The sequence below is a fragment of the Plectropomus leopardus genome, chromosome 14 (assembly GCF_008729295.1).
Source record: "Plectropomus leopardus isolate mb chromosome 14, YSFRI_Pleo_2.0, whole genome shotgun sequence".
NCBI lineage: Eukaryota > Metazoa > Chordata > Actinopteri > Perciformes > Serranidae > Plectropomus > Plectropomus leopardus.
In genome coordinates, this window is record NC_056476.1 from 8,965,086 (window position 1) to 8,980,514 (window position 15,429).

The 15,429-nt window shown below is 42.5% G+C and overlaps 1 protein-coding gene across 1 annotated transcript in view; it reads right to left on the bottom strand.

Annotated features, from left to right (window-relative positions):
* Positions 1-15,429, bottom strand: part of LOC121954046 (glutamate receptor ionotropic, NMDA 3B-like) — a 103,450-nt gene that overhangs the window by 29,133 nt on the left and 58,888 nt on the right. The window contains exons 3-7 of the mRNA XM_042501367.1: positions 10,923-11,419; positions 8,185-8,456; positions 6,169-6,405; positions 1,929-2,075; positions 1,502-1,647 (exon numbers count right to left, since the gene is read on the bottom strand). Of these exons, the coding sequence (XP_042357301.1) occupies positions 1,502-1,647; positions 1,929-2,075; positions 6,169-6,405; positions 8,185-8,456; positions 10,923-11,419 (1,299 nt within the window). The remainder of the gene's footprint in view (positions 1-1,501; positions 1,648-1,928; positions 2,076-6,168; positions 6,406-8,184; positions 8,457-10,922; positions 11,420-15,429) is intronic.

The window sequence follows — 15,429 nt, forward strand, 5'->3', positions numbered from 1 at the left end:
CATATTTGACGGATTCAGTGTGGACAGCACTCACGTCCAGTTAGGTGACGATGATACATGTTTAAGCGTCCTCAGACTCAGATTAACGTTTTTTCTGTACCAAAACTGGCAACTAGCAGACATATCAGAATAGTAAGAGTAGCAAGCATCTTTTATTTATGGTTGTTTGCTTGTTAGATTGTAACTGACAGCAGCTGAGACAGTGTTAGTGTTTGTGAATCATAAAAAATAATATCTGCTACAATGCCTTTTGGTAAATAGCAGAAGGAAGCTCCAGGGCCCAGTTTACATCCAAAAACTGCATCCTCTATCATGTTTGCTGTCAAAACTTTCCCCATGCTAAAGCTCGCTCAGGTAAACTTTCAGGTTTCTTTGCCGGCGATGTGTCGAAGTCTGTTCCTCTATCGTTTCCCGTATTAAACAGTGACTGGCTTTTGTATTAGCAATGGTAGAATGTCACTGAATAATAATACTTTGCTACAGTACTTTGTATTTTTGGGGAATATCTGTACTTTACATGAGCTTTTATATTTCTGTCAACTTTCACATTTACTCCACTACATTTCCCCAAAGTATTTTGGTTACTTACTACAAAATCAGGAAGGTAGGAGGAGGGGATGAACAGATGAATGAAGGATAGAAAGGAAAATAAACAAAATTTTGTTCTTTACATTTGTTAAAACGTATAAAAGACCACATTTTTCTTCAAGTGAAATGTACACTACTCCAGTTTAAGGTGGTGCATGCTCGGAGAAAATAACAAGAAATAAGCTTTATAATTTAAAAAATCTTCTCATTTTTAATTAACAGCATTTACTTGCGCTTTTACTTTCAATACTTAAATAAATTTAATACAATAAATTACTTTTGATAAATATTCTAACAGGTGACATTAACCTCTACCAAAGTCATTTTCTGGTAGGATATCTGTACTTTTACTCAAGTATGCCTTTCAGGTACTTCATACACCAGCGTGCGTTAGTGACGTACCTAAACTAACTTGCCTGGCGTACGTTTGAAACTCATATTTCAGGGAACAGACATTGCCCGTTCAGCAGAGGAATGTAAAAAAAAAAAAACCTCTCAAGTGACAAACTTTGCACAGATAAGTCTGTATAGTCAAGGTCAGACATTTTTAGTAGGCATAAACTTTTTAATGGAGGGGGAACTAACATTTTTCTGTGGGATATATGAGAAACTGCACATGAGAATTCTATTTTAAGGGATGATTTTCTGATGTATACAGCAAGTTCTGTGTTAAAATAGCCTCCAATGGCTGAAAATCTGCCACGTTCGCTTTTGTCGTCAAGAGACAGAATTGTTATGCACAGTGCGCGTGGAAAATAAGTGCACAGAATACAGACAACCGCAGATAACAAATGTAAACGTGACTGGATTATATAGATCTGAGTTGCATTTTAATGAAGCGTTTAAATTAGATTTTTTTTTTAAACAACAAATGTACATTGTGCGCATGTCTTGCTTCAGCACATGTACTTACTTCAACATATGTACGCCGTCTGGGGTGGTGGGCTGATTGAAGCGTCTCATATAGTCGTGCATCTCCGGAAAGCTCTTCTTCATGTAATCCTCGGCGCTGCTCTCCCTCACTGTCCCGAAACGGAAGCCCAGAGACGGATGGTGAAGCTGAGGACACAGGGAGACATAAGTGGTGGTCGAGGTGATAAAAAAGGAGAGAAAGGAGGGTGGATATCATGATGGGGTGCATATCAAACTCAGTGAAGCCCTGAACTCCCTACAGGCTTTAGGGATATGGAAAGTGATAATCCTTAACAAATAATTCCACTCTATACTCATTAGCCCGTCCTTGTGTCAGATTAGTTTGTGTATACATGTGGGTCTGTATATGTGTGTGGGGCGCTGACATGCATGCAGCTGCAAGTTTGTGTCCTTGCATTCAGTCTGACCTTGTCGTCATGTATTCCCGAGACCTGCTCGAAGGTCTTCTCCCCGACCATGACTGCAGCGAGGTTGGCGGTGTAGCTAGACAGCACCAGTAAGCAGAAGATGGCCCAAAGGTTCATCAGGAAGCGCCCGGTCCAGCATTTAGGAGTCTGCAGAATGGAGATGCACGCAAAGAGAGATTGTTTGTCTTTGTCTAATTATTAAAATAATTAGCAGATCAAAAAAAGGAGAAAAAAAATAGGAGATCTAAAAATAACCAGGCTAAAAACTGAATGTCATGGTGTCAAGACAGAAATGAAACAGACTGACAACAAGGAGGAAACTCAGATAACAAAAATTCTACAGGGGTTGTGTTACGATTGAAAAAACAAATGTGTGCGGAAACGCAGAGCCTCCCGAGGCTCTCAACCTGCCTCCCTCTCACTCTCATCCTCCTTAAAAATAACAATTTAACCCAGAGTATGCGTAATCAAGTTAATCAAAACAGACCCGAAGAGGAGCTATCGCAGAGGAGGAAAAAAAATATAACAAAGTGTGACTGTTTCTGAGGCACATCAGAAATATCTTTCCATGAAATTGCCTGCCTAGGGGAATGAATCCACCTGAACACTGTGATCATTTATTTATTCCTCCAATTAAAATCCACTTAACTGAAAAAAGGAGATGAATTTCTAGTGTTTTAAAGGCTTGGGATTAATGAGGCATTAATTATACAAACAAGGTTGTAACCCATTATTACCGAGGTGTTCGGTATGTTTTCAACTCTTTGCATAATTAGTGGGTGAATTGAAAAGGGAGAAGGGGCGTGCACAATACGAGGGGATATTCTTTAGTAGTATTGTTTTTGGGGAGAAGAAATGTGGACCAGGCTAGACAAAAACAGGCTCCTAATTTCTTGTCTGTAACAGTGAATTTCAAAAGCTGAAATGACAACTGTTGCTGGCAGATTTCATCAGTGGTAGCTCGCTAATTAAGCTAACATTAGTCCCATGAGCTGGATGAAGACACTGTCTACAACTGACATCTTTCCAGCCGTCTAGTGCGGTTCATTTTCAGGAAAAAAGTAAGATCAGACTATCATCCCATTCTAACACAACACTGTTTGACAGTTTAGCTTACACACTATTAACACAATGGGCTTTAACTTTAACAATTAGGAGAGAAACGGCGTAATGATGACGACTCACTGGTATGTTTGGCAAACTTAAAACTATCAGGTAACATTGGCTGGGTTTGCTTAAGTGTTACAATGTGCAATTGATCGCAAAATCAAAATTGTATATATTTCAATTAAATCTCATTTAAAACACAGTTTGCCTCAAAGGGCTTTACAGACCCTCACATCGCCTAAGGATAAACTCCCCCCCAAAAACCCTGTAACGGGGGTAAAAAAAATGGAAGAAACCTCAGGAAGAGCGGCTGAGGAGGGATCCCTCTTCCACCTGAAGTGCTATTTATCACTCTATACTGTTTCGGTCTCTGAATGTCGGAGATATCAGCCAGAGAGATGTCTGCATCTGTGGATGAGAGGCTCGTTAACGCCATCTTTCTCAGCAGAGAAGTAATGTTTGTTAGCTCAGTAGTGATAGATGAGCTAACGTTATGCATGCTTCCTTCAATGTGGTGATTTGTTTAGCAGGCACAGTTTGGTAAAAACATGGCCTGTGTCAGGATTTTTCAGTCCCAGTTGTAAGGGGAGGCTTGACCAACACACAAAATTATTTCCATGACTTCAGAGTTACTTTATAACAGAGGGGTCGTTGTTTGTTTTTTCAGTAAATGCAGCTATTGCACGCAGCCCATTCGATATAAATGTAGTTTTTAATTAAAACTGGCCAAAGAATATTCAACAAAATAGCCATAGGCCAAAAAAAGTGACCATAAGGTGATGACAAAACACGTGCTAAGGTGGAAGATTTCAGCACTGGACAGAGCCCATGCAGCCTCAGTTAATAACAACACATGTATCCAAAATGTTAAAAGAAGAAGAAGAAGTGAATTAATTCCATATGTATAATCAAACAACTGGGAATTTGGTTACAATGTTTCAGATGAAATGGCCATCACAAAGTCAGAAATGAATTATTAATAACAACCAAAGTGCAGCCATAACAAGAAGTGCAACGCCTTTAGCCTGCACCTGTAAGCTGTGCACACAGATACAAGACGCCAGGAATTGGTTATTAATTTTTATATGAAATATAATATAAAAATATGAAAATGTATGAGCGGGCTTAAATGGGGGCTACGCAAAATTTTGACATGGTTATAGCACCTCCTTGCCCTGGTGTCCTGCCTGGGTTGAAAGAAAATAGTTCCTAAATGAAACAGCTCAGAACAAGGTCTGTGGATTATTTTGAGTAACTGGGTCATGATTTAAAAAGGTTCTTTCAAATTTAATTTCTTTTTGTGTGCTTTCTCTGCGGCCCATATTTCCAACACTTGGCAACTCACACAGACACAATCTAAATTGATAAATAGCACTAACAGGTCAGAGGAAAAATACGTATTCATGATTTGGGGCTGAACCTACACAGCTGCGATGTTACCCTCTGCTAGTATCCAGGGCTAGCTTCCACATAGTAGGTAAATGCCTCACAGTGAATGTGCAAGTCTTAAACACATTAAAAAAAAAATACATAACCTAAAATGCCACAAACTGTTAATTAATAATACACTCCTTGGCTGTGGAAGTAACGCTCAGTTTAGACTGTATAATAGATAGTAAGCTAGTAGCTTCGCATGCAACTTTTTAAGGAAAACTCTATTTCTTGCATTTTTTCTCTTTTGTCTTAAATAGAACAAAAATAGGTTCTTTATTTGATTTATTCATTTGGAGGACTTTCAAAATGGCTCAAATCGAATTAAATCCAAACGCTACAATAAAGGTGACTCTGGGGAAATAAGCTATTATTAGCCATTCAGCAATCGATTTACTTGCCCACTGTCCTCCCCACAGCCCAAATAAATGTGACTTTTTGGCTCTGACCCAGCATGCAAAGGTTCAGAGCGTTGCTCAAGGGCATTTTAACAGGTCAGACAGCTGCTAATAGACAAAAACCTGTTAACTGACACATTGCCAGTTGCCAGGATCAAATCTTTGACCTTTCAATTATGGGAAGGTCTCTCTAATCACTTGGCCTCTGTTCCACACAAGTGAATTGCACTGGTTCCTTTAGGGACAATGTGCGAATGAAGAAGTATTATAATGGTGTGCATACTCACTCAGAGGAGATACAGGAATAATTTAGGCAAATGGTGTTTCAGGTATTTATCAGAATGTGCTGCATGAAAATTTGAAGAGCAAGCATAACTTTTCATAATGATGGATTTTGGCACCATGTGCTGCTGTTTAAAAAACAAAGAAAGCAGAGGACAGTTTTTCATCGACGTCGTGGTCGGGTGTGTGTGTGTGGCGGTGTGAAGCCATCCGTCAAATATGACAGGTCTCTGAAGAATGCTGTTACGTCAAAGGTACATTCAATCTTTTTTATGTTTTTATACAAAAAATTACATGAAAATAAGGGGAGTTTTTTTTTTAACCACAGTTTTTCTTCTTGCTACATATCTTTAAGTGGACAGATTTGTCTTCACTGATCACATTACTCTCTCATACTGGCTTTCCAACTGTGCCCACCCACGTGCCCTCTCCCCTTCACATCATTCGCTGCCCGCCCACCTCCGTGTCACCCTCATTCTGATGCCTTTCGCAGCTTGCCCACTTACCCTTTAAACCCTGTCTCGCCATCTTTGCGTCAACCTTCTTATTACCTTCTTTTTGAAGCCCATTTCCTGCTTTGCACTCTTACCTTTCCACCCCCCATGGCCTTCTTCTCCCCTACCTTCTTGTCTTCAACTTTGAGTCTGACTACTTTGGGGAGTTAACCTCGACTCGCTCCCGCTTTTTCCACCTTCATCCATCGCCATAACTCCTTCAATCTCTGTCGGCCCACTTACCCTTTCCCCTCTCCCTCCCAGTATGTGCATTATCCTCCCTGTACCTCTCTACTTCATCACTGCCTACCTTCTTAACCTCTCCTCTATCAATCTTTCCCCCTCCCTGGCCATTTCTATCATCTTTCTTCCTTCCCCCCTCCAACTTCCTCTTTCGACTCACCCTCACTGTTGGTGTACTCTTAATAATAATGCACATCCCCTCCCCCTTTCCTTTTCTTGGCAATTTCTACTCCCCGCCCCACCCTGCATGATGCCTATTTATCACGCAGAGGGGAGCTACTTTACCTTGGTGGCGACAGTACGTCCAAACAGTATGGCGTAGCAGAGATTGAGGGCGGAGGAGTAGGAGAACACGCGCAGCCTGTTCCTGCCGTGGGGCGTCATGCCGAAGGGGCTGTTCCACTCGTACAAGGTGAGGAAGAGAGCGGTGAGGTGCAGCGTGACGAAAATACCAACCCACATGGACCAATGAAGAGGCCACATGAAGGCTCCGATAGGGGCTGCAGTGTCCCGGCTCCGAACCTGGTAGGTCAAAAAGAGAAAAATGTGCAAAAAAGGGTTTGATGGAGTCTCTCTGCAAGAATTACATGTATTTTGTGATAAATTGTGATTTTAATTAAACCTCCAGTTTGTAGGCGTTTTTAAGAATTGTTTTTGGAGATTTTTGCATTTATGCTCATTTTTGGGGGGTGATTTTTGCCTTGTACTTTTATTCCTGTGCATACTCTTTTGCATACTTATTTTACGCGCAATTTTCTCTTTTTTTATGATGCAAGTGCAATACAAGCAGGTCCATATAGCTTTTCCTGCCCAGGTTTACGTGTATTTATCCTAGTCTTTTATTTTCATTCTGTTTGACCTCCACTCAGGTAGTGTACATGAATTTTGTTGTATATACCTGTACAATGACAATAAAGGTATCCTGATTCTGATAATTGGTAGGACAGCTGCATAGACAGGAAAGGTGGGAAAGAGTGGTGTGATTACATGCAGCAAAGGGTCATGGGTGAAGATTGAACCCAGCTGCTGCAAAGGCCTCCTATATGAGCGCACACTCCACCAGGTGAGCTGTATAGGTCGCCCTCAGTTTGTAGGATCCTGTCACCTTCCTAAAGGCAGCAGAGCGGCATCAAAAGGTTTGTTTTTTGTTTGTCTGTTTTTAGATTTTTTAAAAATCATGGCATATTAGGACTATGAGTAAGCAAAAATAAAAAGGCAGCGACTGGCAGCGCTGCTCTTGACTTTCACATTATTCTTTGGTACATGGAACTATAGACATACAGGCAGCGGCACCTTCTGCTTAGAAGTGGTTAATTTAGAGCTCACACTAACCTAATCCCACACAGTCTCTGGCTTTTGCTTGATACCCAGTGTCCGCAAAAAAATGTTGGTGCACATTTTCGATCCATCGCTTGCACATTAGCTTGTTCACTGTATTATGTGAATGTCTCTGTCATGCAGTCTGATTGTCCCACTGAGCCCTCTTCAAACTTTTAAACATAATATGGGGAAAACAACAACAAAAAAGAAGCTGGAGTCGGGTACAGCCATACATATTATTATTGTTTGCTAGCCAAGTTGTTGTGTTGATTTCTTATTAGCTTGTTTTTGTTAGTAATAACTACAATCAATATATAATAATAATTTCTGCGTGTGGGGGTCCTGGGCTTGCCCAGGGTTCTAAATGTGTTAGATCCGGCACTGATCTTGTCTGAAAACTTCTCTTAAACCCTCCTAGGCATAATTACTTTTTATAAAATTGCATTCATTGTTTTTATTTGTGCTATTCATCATATCGTAAGGGCAAGAAATCATTTTTTCATATGGAACCGTATTGTCAGATCATATTAAGCACTGCAGTTTGTCAGCCACAGAGGGAGATGTTAACAAATCAAAGAATACTGTATCTGCAGCATGTCAGAGGACGGCCTTTCAAATTGCCTCTCAGACTCATTATGCACTCTAAACTGCCTTTCATTTTGAACCTTCGTAATTGTCCACCAAAAACTCAGCAAACTAATTATTCACAACTAATGATCCTGCGTTCCTCACCAGAAGACTGAGTGAGCGGGACATAAGGGTGAAATTAAGCAGTTGCACACCATATCGTCAAATCATACTGAGTGTCAGACAGAGAGAGAGAGAGAGAGAGATTGACAAATCAAAGAAACACAGAAGACTGCAACGCTGCTACTGACTCTCAATGCAGTATATTTTCAGGACATGCCCCGTGCCTTCCACAATCATTAAAACACAAACTCAAAACTCCATAAAACTAATGATGACTTCAAGCAATCGTACCAGAATGCCCAGGCTGGTGGAGTAGAAGGGCGAGGTGAAATCGATGACTCTGCTCCTGGCAGAGTTGATGGAGAAGGAGGTGACAGCCATGTCAGCGGTTCCGCTCAGCAGGTCCCCGACCAGTCCCGTCCACCGTCCCGTCCCGCTCAATGCGCCGTACTTCCCGTCTCCCACAATATAAAGGTCAAAGGTAAAACCCATGTCCTCTGCCAGTTTCTCCAGCAAGTCAATGCAGTACCCATAGCAGCACTTTCTCAGGTCCTCCGGTAATTCTGAAAGAAAATAAGTGACGATAATGTGAAAGAAATCCATACCAATCAGCCAAAACATTAAAGCCGCTAACAGGTGAAGTTGAGTTGTTATAATGCAATGTTCTGCTTGGAAACATTAAGTTCTGGCATTCTTGACACGCACCACCCACCCACATGGTATTGGTACTCCTCGATGGCAGTGGGTGCCCCACAATACACAATGCCACACAGCAAAACTGCTCAAGAATGGGCTGATGAAAACAAACAAGACCCTAGGCCAGGGATATTCAATTTGCTTTGCCCGGGGGGCCGCTTCCAAAATGACAGGAGGCCAAGGGACAGACGCAGCATCCCCACACAGGTTGGGTGAACGCGGAATCGAGGGTATTTGGGACTTAAAACATCTGTTGTGGGGTACAGGGATCATCTCCTAGCACCTCCTTTGAAAAACAAGCTCTATTTTGGTACTTTTCATACACTCTGGCATTGTATTTAAGTGAAAGCAATAAAAAATGCCAGTCTTTTTTCATTGTGAATCAGAAGTTAACTGAGGGGCCACACGGTACTCTATCAAGGGCCACATTTGGCCAACAGGCAGAAAGTAAAGTAGCACTGCTCTAGGCATCGACCTGGCCTCCAAATTCACCAGATCCGAATGCGATTGAGCATCTATACTATAGATGCTTAATCCTATAGATTCTATAGGATGTGCCAGTACCCCATTTAGCAAGCCACAGGACGTAAAGGATTCTATGCCAGCGCACTGGTGCTGGAGAGTCCATGCCTCGACTGGTCAGAGCCAAGTCCGATCCTTGTTCGGGCTTCTGACCTGTCGAGGCATGGACACGGGACCTCTGGTGTACCACCACGTCACACAAGTGCTCAACAGGACTTAGATCTGGCTAATTTGTAGGCTAGGTTGACACCTTGGGCCCTTTGTCACAATCCTCGGGGTTATTCCTGGGAAGTTTTTGCAGTGTGGCATGGTGCATTTCCCTGCTCAGGGGGCCACTGCAATTGGCCAAAAATGTAATGCCTAGGCTGCTGCTATTTAAAAATAAAAAATGTGGCAGAGTTTATTCATTTCTTTTAAATGATTAATTATATAAATATACTTTAGCTTGTCAGTATTTAAAATAAAAGTTTCAGATGAATTAGAGCTGGCAGCAGTGGTGTTCAGCCTTCAGTCAGTCTGCAGTCGGTCCCACACAGTCAGCACACTGCCAGCTGTGAGAGAGAGAGAGCGCTCACCGATGCAACCTGTTACAAAATATATTATTTTCTCACATTTATTATATATTTTAGCTGATTATATGTGGCAAATACTTAGATGTTCGTCAGAATATGGTCTCGTAACAATTCTTGGACTTTCCCTTTGCTGCACAGCTGACTCAAATTTACACTGAGACATGATGCGAGATGAGATTGTAGTGCTCACATCCACACTAATAAATGCCAACCTTATACCCAGTTTTTTTTGTCTGACATTTGCTTCATAAATGAGGTATGTATGCTATGGAAGTGCAGGGGCTGCATTACTGGGAATTTGTTCTGTTGAGTGTGGATCATGGAAAATATTCATGGACTCAAACAAGGACACTTGTGCATATGTGTTTTCAATTACCACTGTGCCTTAGGTAAGAATAAATTACTCACACTAAGCCTGGGCTAATAAAATATAACAACCCTTGAACTTGGTAAAGGAAGTAAAGAAAAGGCAAGATGGACAGGCTATAATATACATTTTTACACTTTCCGACGTTTTTGCCATTTTGATATTTCTGGCAAACCTCTTTTTTGCAAACTCAGTCGATGAAAATTCAACAGTATGCCAATTGCTCTCAGAACTTGGCACAAAGGTCTGCACTTGCTCTGCCCAAGTGTCAGAATATGGAATTTTGTGAGTTCCTATGTCATCCTTGATAAAAATTTCGATTAGCTGTCTCCCGTTTGCCATCTGCAGATTCAAGTCAAACAAAGTTAAGATGCCTTTGTTTTTGCTGCTATACAACAGGCTGCCTGTATAGGTGGCCAATGGTCTCCTTCGTAAGAGATGTGGTACCTGGTATTTCTTTGACATGGCAGTCTTGATCTCTTATTGATTTAATGCCTTTATCCCTCTTCATGAATCCCTGAATCATTTATCTCTCTTCATGGAGCAGAGCTGCAGCTGTAGAGCTAAGCCCTTGACATTGCACCTGGTATATTTTTGAAATGGACTGACCAGCCGTGATCCTTTATTGATTTTACTTCTAAAATTCACTTCAATCTTGAGGAGTAGCAGTGGAGAAGTGGCCAGTGATACGGCAGTGAGATCTAAGCCAAGACATCTAAAAGTGCACGCAAGAGCAGCTTTGAGTTTTCATAAATTAGAACAGATGCCTCCCGCAAGTTAAAGTGTTTTTTGAGCGATATTACAGGAGTTTAACAACAGACCAGTGCATCACCACTACAATATTCAAGGACAAATGCTGGAACAGAACTCACCGATACCCTCCCAGTCTGCAACTGTAGTGTTTGGGTTGTGCAGCTGGTTGAAGAGGTTATGGATCAAGTCGGACCGGTTGGTTCTGGGGTCCAGGCAGAGCTGACCAGCTGGACACAATCCGTCCTCGTCCACCTCCCGCGTGAAGACAAACGGGTGTTCCACCAGTGTCACCACCCTCAGGCGGTGTCCCTCAACGGAAACTCCGGGCCTCCAGCGTTCTCCAGCATTACCGTCCCCCTGGCCGTCCCCTCCCCTAACCCCAGCTCCGAGACCTTGTCCCTGGCTGCTCCCGAACCCTCCAACCAGTCCCAGGACCCCGCCTTCGAGCTCCAGCCTGCCCCGGGTCCACTGGCCAACAGTCACCCAGGCCGGCTGGCCGAGGGCACCCCTCTTCAGGCTCCAGACATGGAAGAGCTGGGAGGAGAGGACCCGAGAGAGGCCAGCGTCCACCTGGATCAAGCCTGTGGCCCCAGTGAAGGAAGTGTTGGAGAGAAACCTGAGAACACAGAGACAAACAGATAATAAGTCAGAATGTTTACGATGCTAGAAAAAGTACAATTATTGTGTTAGTCAAACTAAAACTGGACTTTTGAAGTAAATGTAAACATGATAGTCCGACCTAAATCGTACTAAGTTGAATTTCTCAAAGTTGGACTCACACACCTAGATAATGTAGTTGGAGGTTGATTTATTCCTTCATGTTTATGCCTCAATAGGACCTGAACTGGCCTAGGCGCCCTGCACGTGCTCCATACTCCCTGCCCCAGACTTTAACCGAACAGCATAAATTTGTAGAAGAAAGACAGCAAAGAGTAGAGCAGTGGTTCCCAGCAGTTCAGGACTGAGTCAAGTTTGTAAAAAAACAAAACACACTTTATTTTGAAGTACAGTGAATTTCCGGTACAGAGTTTTCTTTTGAAGTGTCGTTTCTATTTATCTTTTACAGCATGTTTTGTTTCTTTGTGTCCTCAGCCAAAGTGTTGATTACATTTTGTTAAATCAAATCAAATAAGTGGTCATTTAAGATGAATGGACCTCTAAACTAATGACTAAAGACAAATCTGGACCCTCTGACTGGACCAGATGGGAACCAGTGGCGTAGAGCACGTACAAAATGTACAGCACTGAAAACTTATCCATGTTATCACTGTTCGACATGCAACCTGTTTGCCACTTTTCAATTTGTTTGGTATGTGACGTAATAAGTTAACTGGAAGACGGTCCACTAGCAGTTAGCTGAAAGGAGGCACATTGCCACCTACCGGAGTGGCAATGTGCCTTCAATAAATCAATTCTTCCCCAGTGCTTGTATACTTGGCATGTAAATGTACAGAGAGAGAGACAAGTAAAATCCAGTTTTTAAAAAACAGCCTGCAGTAATACACACCACTAAACTGGCCAGATGTAAAAGAAATAAGTAGAAAAAAAAAGGGGGGAAAAAGTTCAAATGATGGTGCAGACGGTCATGGTCTGGTTGTGGAGCTTAAGCAAGTCTAGTCTCAGATGGGTAATTGCATCTCCCAGAAAGTCATAATTAAAAGTTAATGCAGTGCAGTGAGGGTCTCCTCCTATCTGCCAGTCCATACAGACAGTCATTGCCATTCGTCTCACTTGCCTGGCGGCCCCACACTGGTCTTCACGGCGGAATAAATTAGGAAGAGCAATCCCCATTCGCACATAAATCTGCCCTGGCCTCTTGAACCACACAGGGATTGTTAGCTCACGTCTTAGCATTTGATCATGTGGACATGGTCAGGTGATGTCTCAATGTGAAGGCATACAAGTACTGTTTGATCGTGTCTTGATTAGTGGGGGATTGTCAGGAGGTCATTGTATATGGTGGTGGTGGGGGGGTTGTTTAAATGTTAAAGTATGCAGGGATCACTGCATTCAACGTGCGTGTTGAACCGTGCAGTGACTGTTGATTACGTCTGGGTCAAGGCTAGAAATGGCAAGTTTTCCTTCCTGTTAATGGAATAGGAGGGTAAAGCCGTAGCCTCTTTCTCAGAGCAGAAAAATAGCTTTTCCCTTTTGCTCTTTGTTTTATTCTCTCCTCTCTCTATCTCCCTTTCTCATCTTTCCAAAGTTATATGTTGAATTGATGAGCATAGAAGTGAGCTGGAGAACTTTTTCCATTAAATATGGGATATGCGAGGGAAAATGAAAAGATTAAATTGATCATGAGGGTCATTAAACTCACCTCCAAGCCTTGGCTGGACCAAAGCCCGTCCGTGTGCACCCCACAGAGGGTGATACGACACGTGAATGTATGCAAAATTTTGTGTATTCTGCTTGCGCCCCTCTTGATTACCCTCTTTCTTCACACTGCGATTTACATCAGCAGCATAATATCAATTTATAAACCCATTCCACGTGCTATAACTCTAAAGAGCTGATTAAAAATGCCTCTGATTTGAAAGTCATTCTCATCCCATTGCACGTTAACTTATGTTTCCTCATCAGCAGCTCCCTCTGTCTCCGTGACCATAAAGCGGAAGTGCTAGCCTTGCCTTGAGCTGAAATCACTCATGGTAATAGTTCGGCTGAATCATCATATCCCATAGACAGCAGATTCATCAAGCCAACCCACTCCAGACTCATATACTATACTGTAATGGCTGTGGCTGGACGCAAAAAAAATTAACCATAGGCTTTCACTTCACATCTCCTATCTGGGCAGAGAAGTGCAACGCCCCCGTTTCCCGCAGTTTTTTTGACATTTTTGGATCCGTGCCCAGAGATGGGAGTGTAAGATAGGGAGTGTGTGAGATAATACAGAGATAAGAGCAAGGGTGTGAAAAGTACAACGCGCTTTTAAGCACCGCCGCCTTTTAGCTACGGGTTGTGTTTGTGTTGCATCGGGCCAGAGGCTGCATTTAAAGAATGACTGTGGATGTCAAAGTCGGGTTGATAAGTCGGCCAAGTGGTGTCAGAGAAGGATGGGTTCCTCTCACTAACACCTGGCCCCAGTTTACACACTCAGAAAGTAAATGTCAGCAGAGTGGCCGGTAAATGATGACTCTATAAGAGAGTCCCAGGCATGTGTCTCACTCCGTTATCGCTCCATCTCTTTTACTTTGTGGGAAAGTTTACTCCCTCTGTCTTTGTCTGTCTGTCTGGGATGATACGCAGCTTGCTTGTTTCAATGGTTTTAATCTCTTCGGGGGAGATGGAATCAGCGTGGCAGCTGTGTCGAGTGAGATGGCACTGACTGGCAGATCTCACTCTGATAACCACAACGCTCCATCTATTTCTCAGCCCTCTCTCTGTTGTTTTTTCTTCTCCTCCCGCGCACTCTTTCCCACACAAGTTTCTCCTTCCTTTTCTTTGACTTTATTCCTATTTTCCTTCAGCTGTTTCCTACTTCCCCCGACTTTCATCTATCTGTTTGTCCTCTTTCTCTGCAATGTATTTTTGGGAATAAGCACCGAGGGATCCTTTGATTTCTGGACATTCGGAAGAACAACATCAAAAGTGGTTAGTTTCTCATATTTTCATTGTGGCTTTGTCCTCATTGGTCCAACGCTTTGAATCTGAAACAGTAACGCTTTGCTTTTTTCGCTCTTGTCCTCCCCCACACCTTCGTCTCTTTCTTATATCTCCAGACGTACGCTCTCTCTCCCTGCCCTCCTCGCTCTGTCTCTAGGGCATTGAGCTGTTAATTGCCTTTTCCATGTGGAAGTCTCTTACTTCCTTCAGCTTTGTTAGGGCCCTCAGAGCGATGGCATGCCTGGCTGTTGCAGGGGACGGATAAGAATCGGGGAGTACACTGGAGGGCATGAAGTCTAACTGGACCGGTATGAATAGTGCGATAGACCGACCTGTTTTATCAGCCTCTCACAGGCCAGAAACAAAGGTCACTGACACTATATTGGGGGAGGACTCTATTATAAATAGTCTATTCTGATAGTCTAGACTTTGTCCTAATTGGCCCTCCATTGAATTGACTTTCCCCGGTGTCCTGATGAAGTTTGAGCCAGTTTAAAAGCATTACGTATTGTTTTCTTTATTGTTCAAAGTATGGCAAGACTTTGAGTGTCCAGCCAAACATTTAGGCACAGTGGTGCTCTGCTAACATCAGCACTCTAATATGCTCACACTAGGCGGGCTTCCATTACAGATTTGCACAAAACTTAAAGCAATATTTTTGAAATGTTAATAAAACACAATCGTGAAATGACTGCTTTTCCACTGAGTGATTTTACGCGACTTCTCCTCTCGTGGTAACATTCCAAGAAGCACGGCGACTGATTTTTAAAACATAAACAGGTTTATTTCTATTGCAGCCCCCGCAGTAGCCGTCATTATTTTCAGGTGAAGGTGACACAGGCATGTTATGGGAGCGATAGTGTGTACGCATGCTATGATTCACTAACTAGCCCTAAACATAAGGTGTTATTGAGGCTGATGGGAATGTAATTATTTTTGGCTATTTGATCATAAACCAAAGTATCAGACTAGTTAAAAATTTGACCTGATGATGGTGCTACATGGAAGAATTAAGGG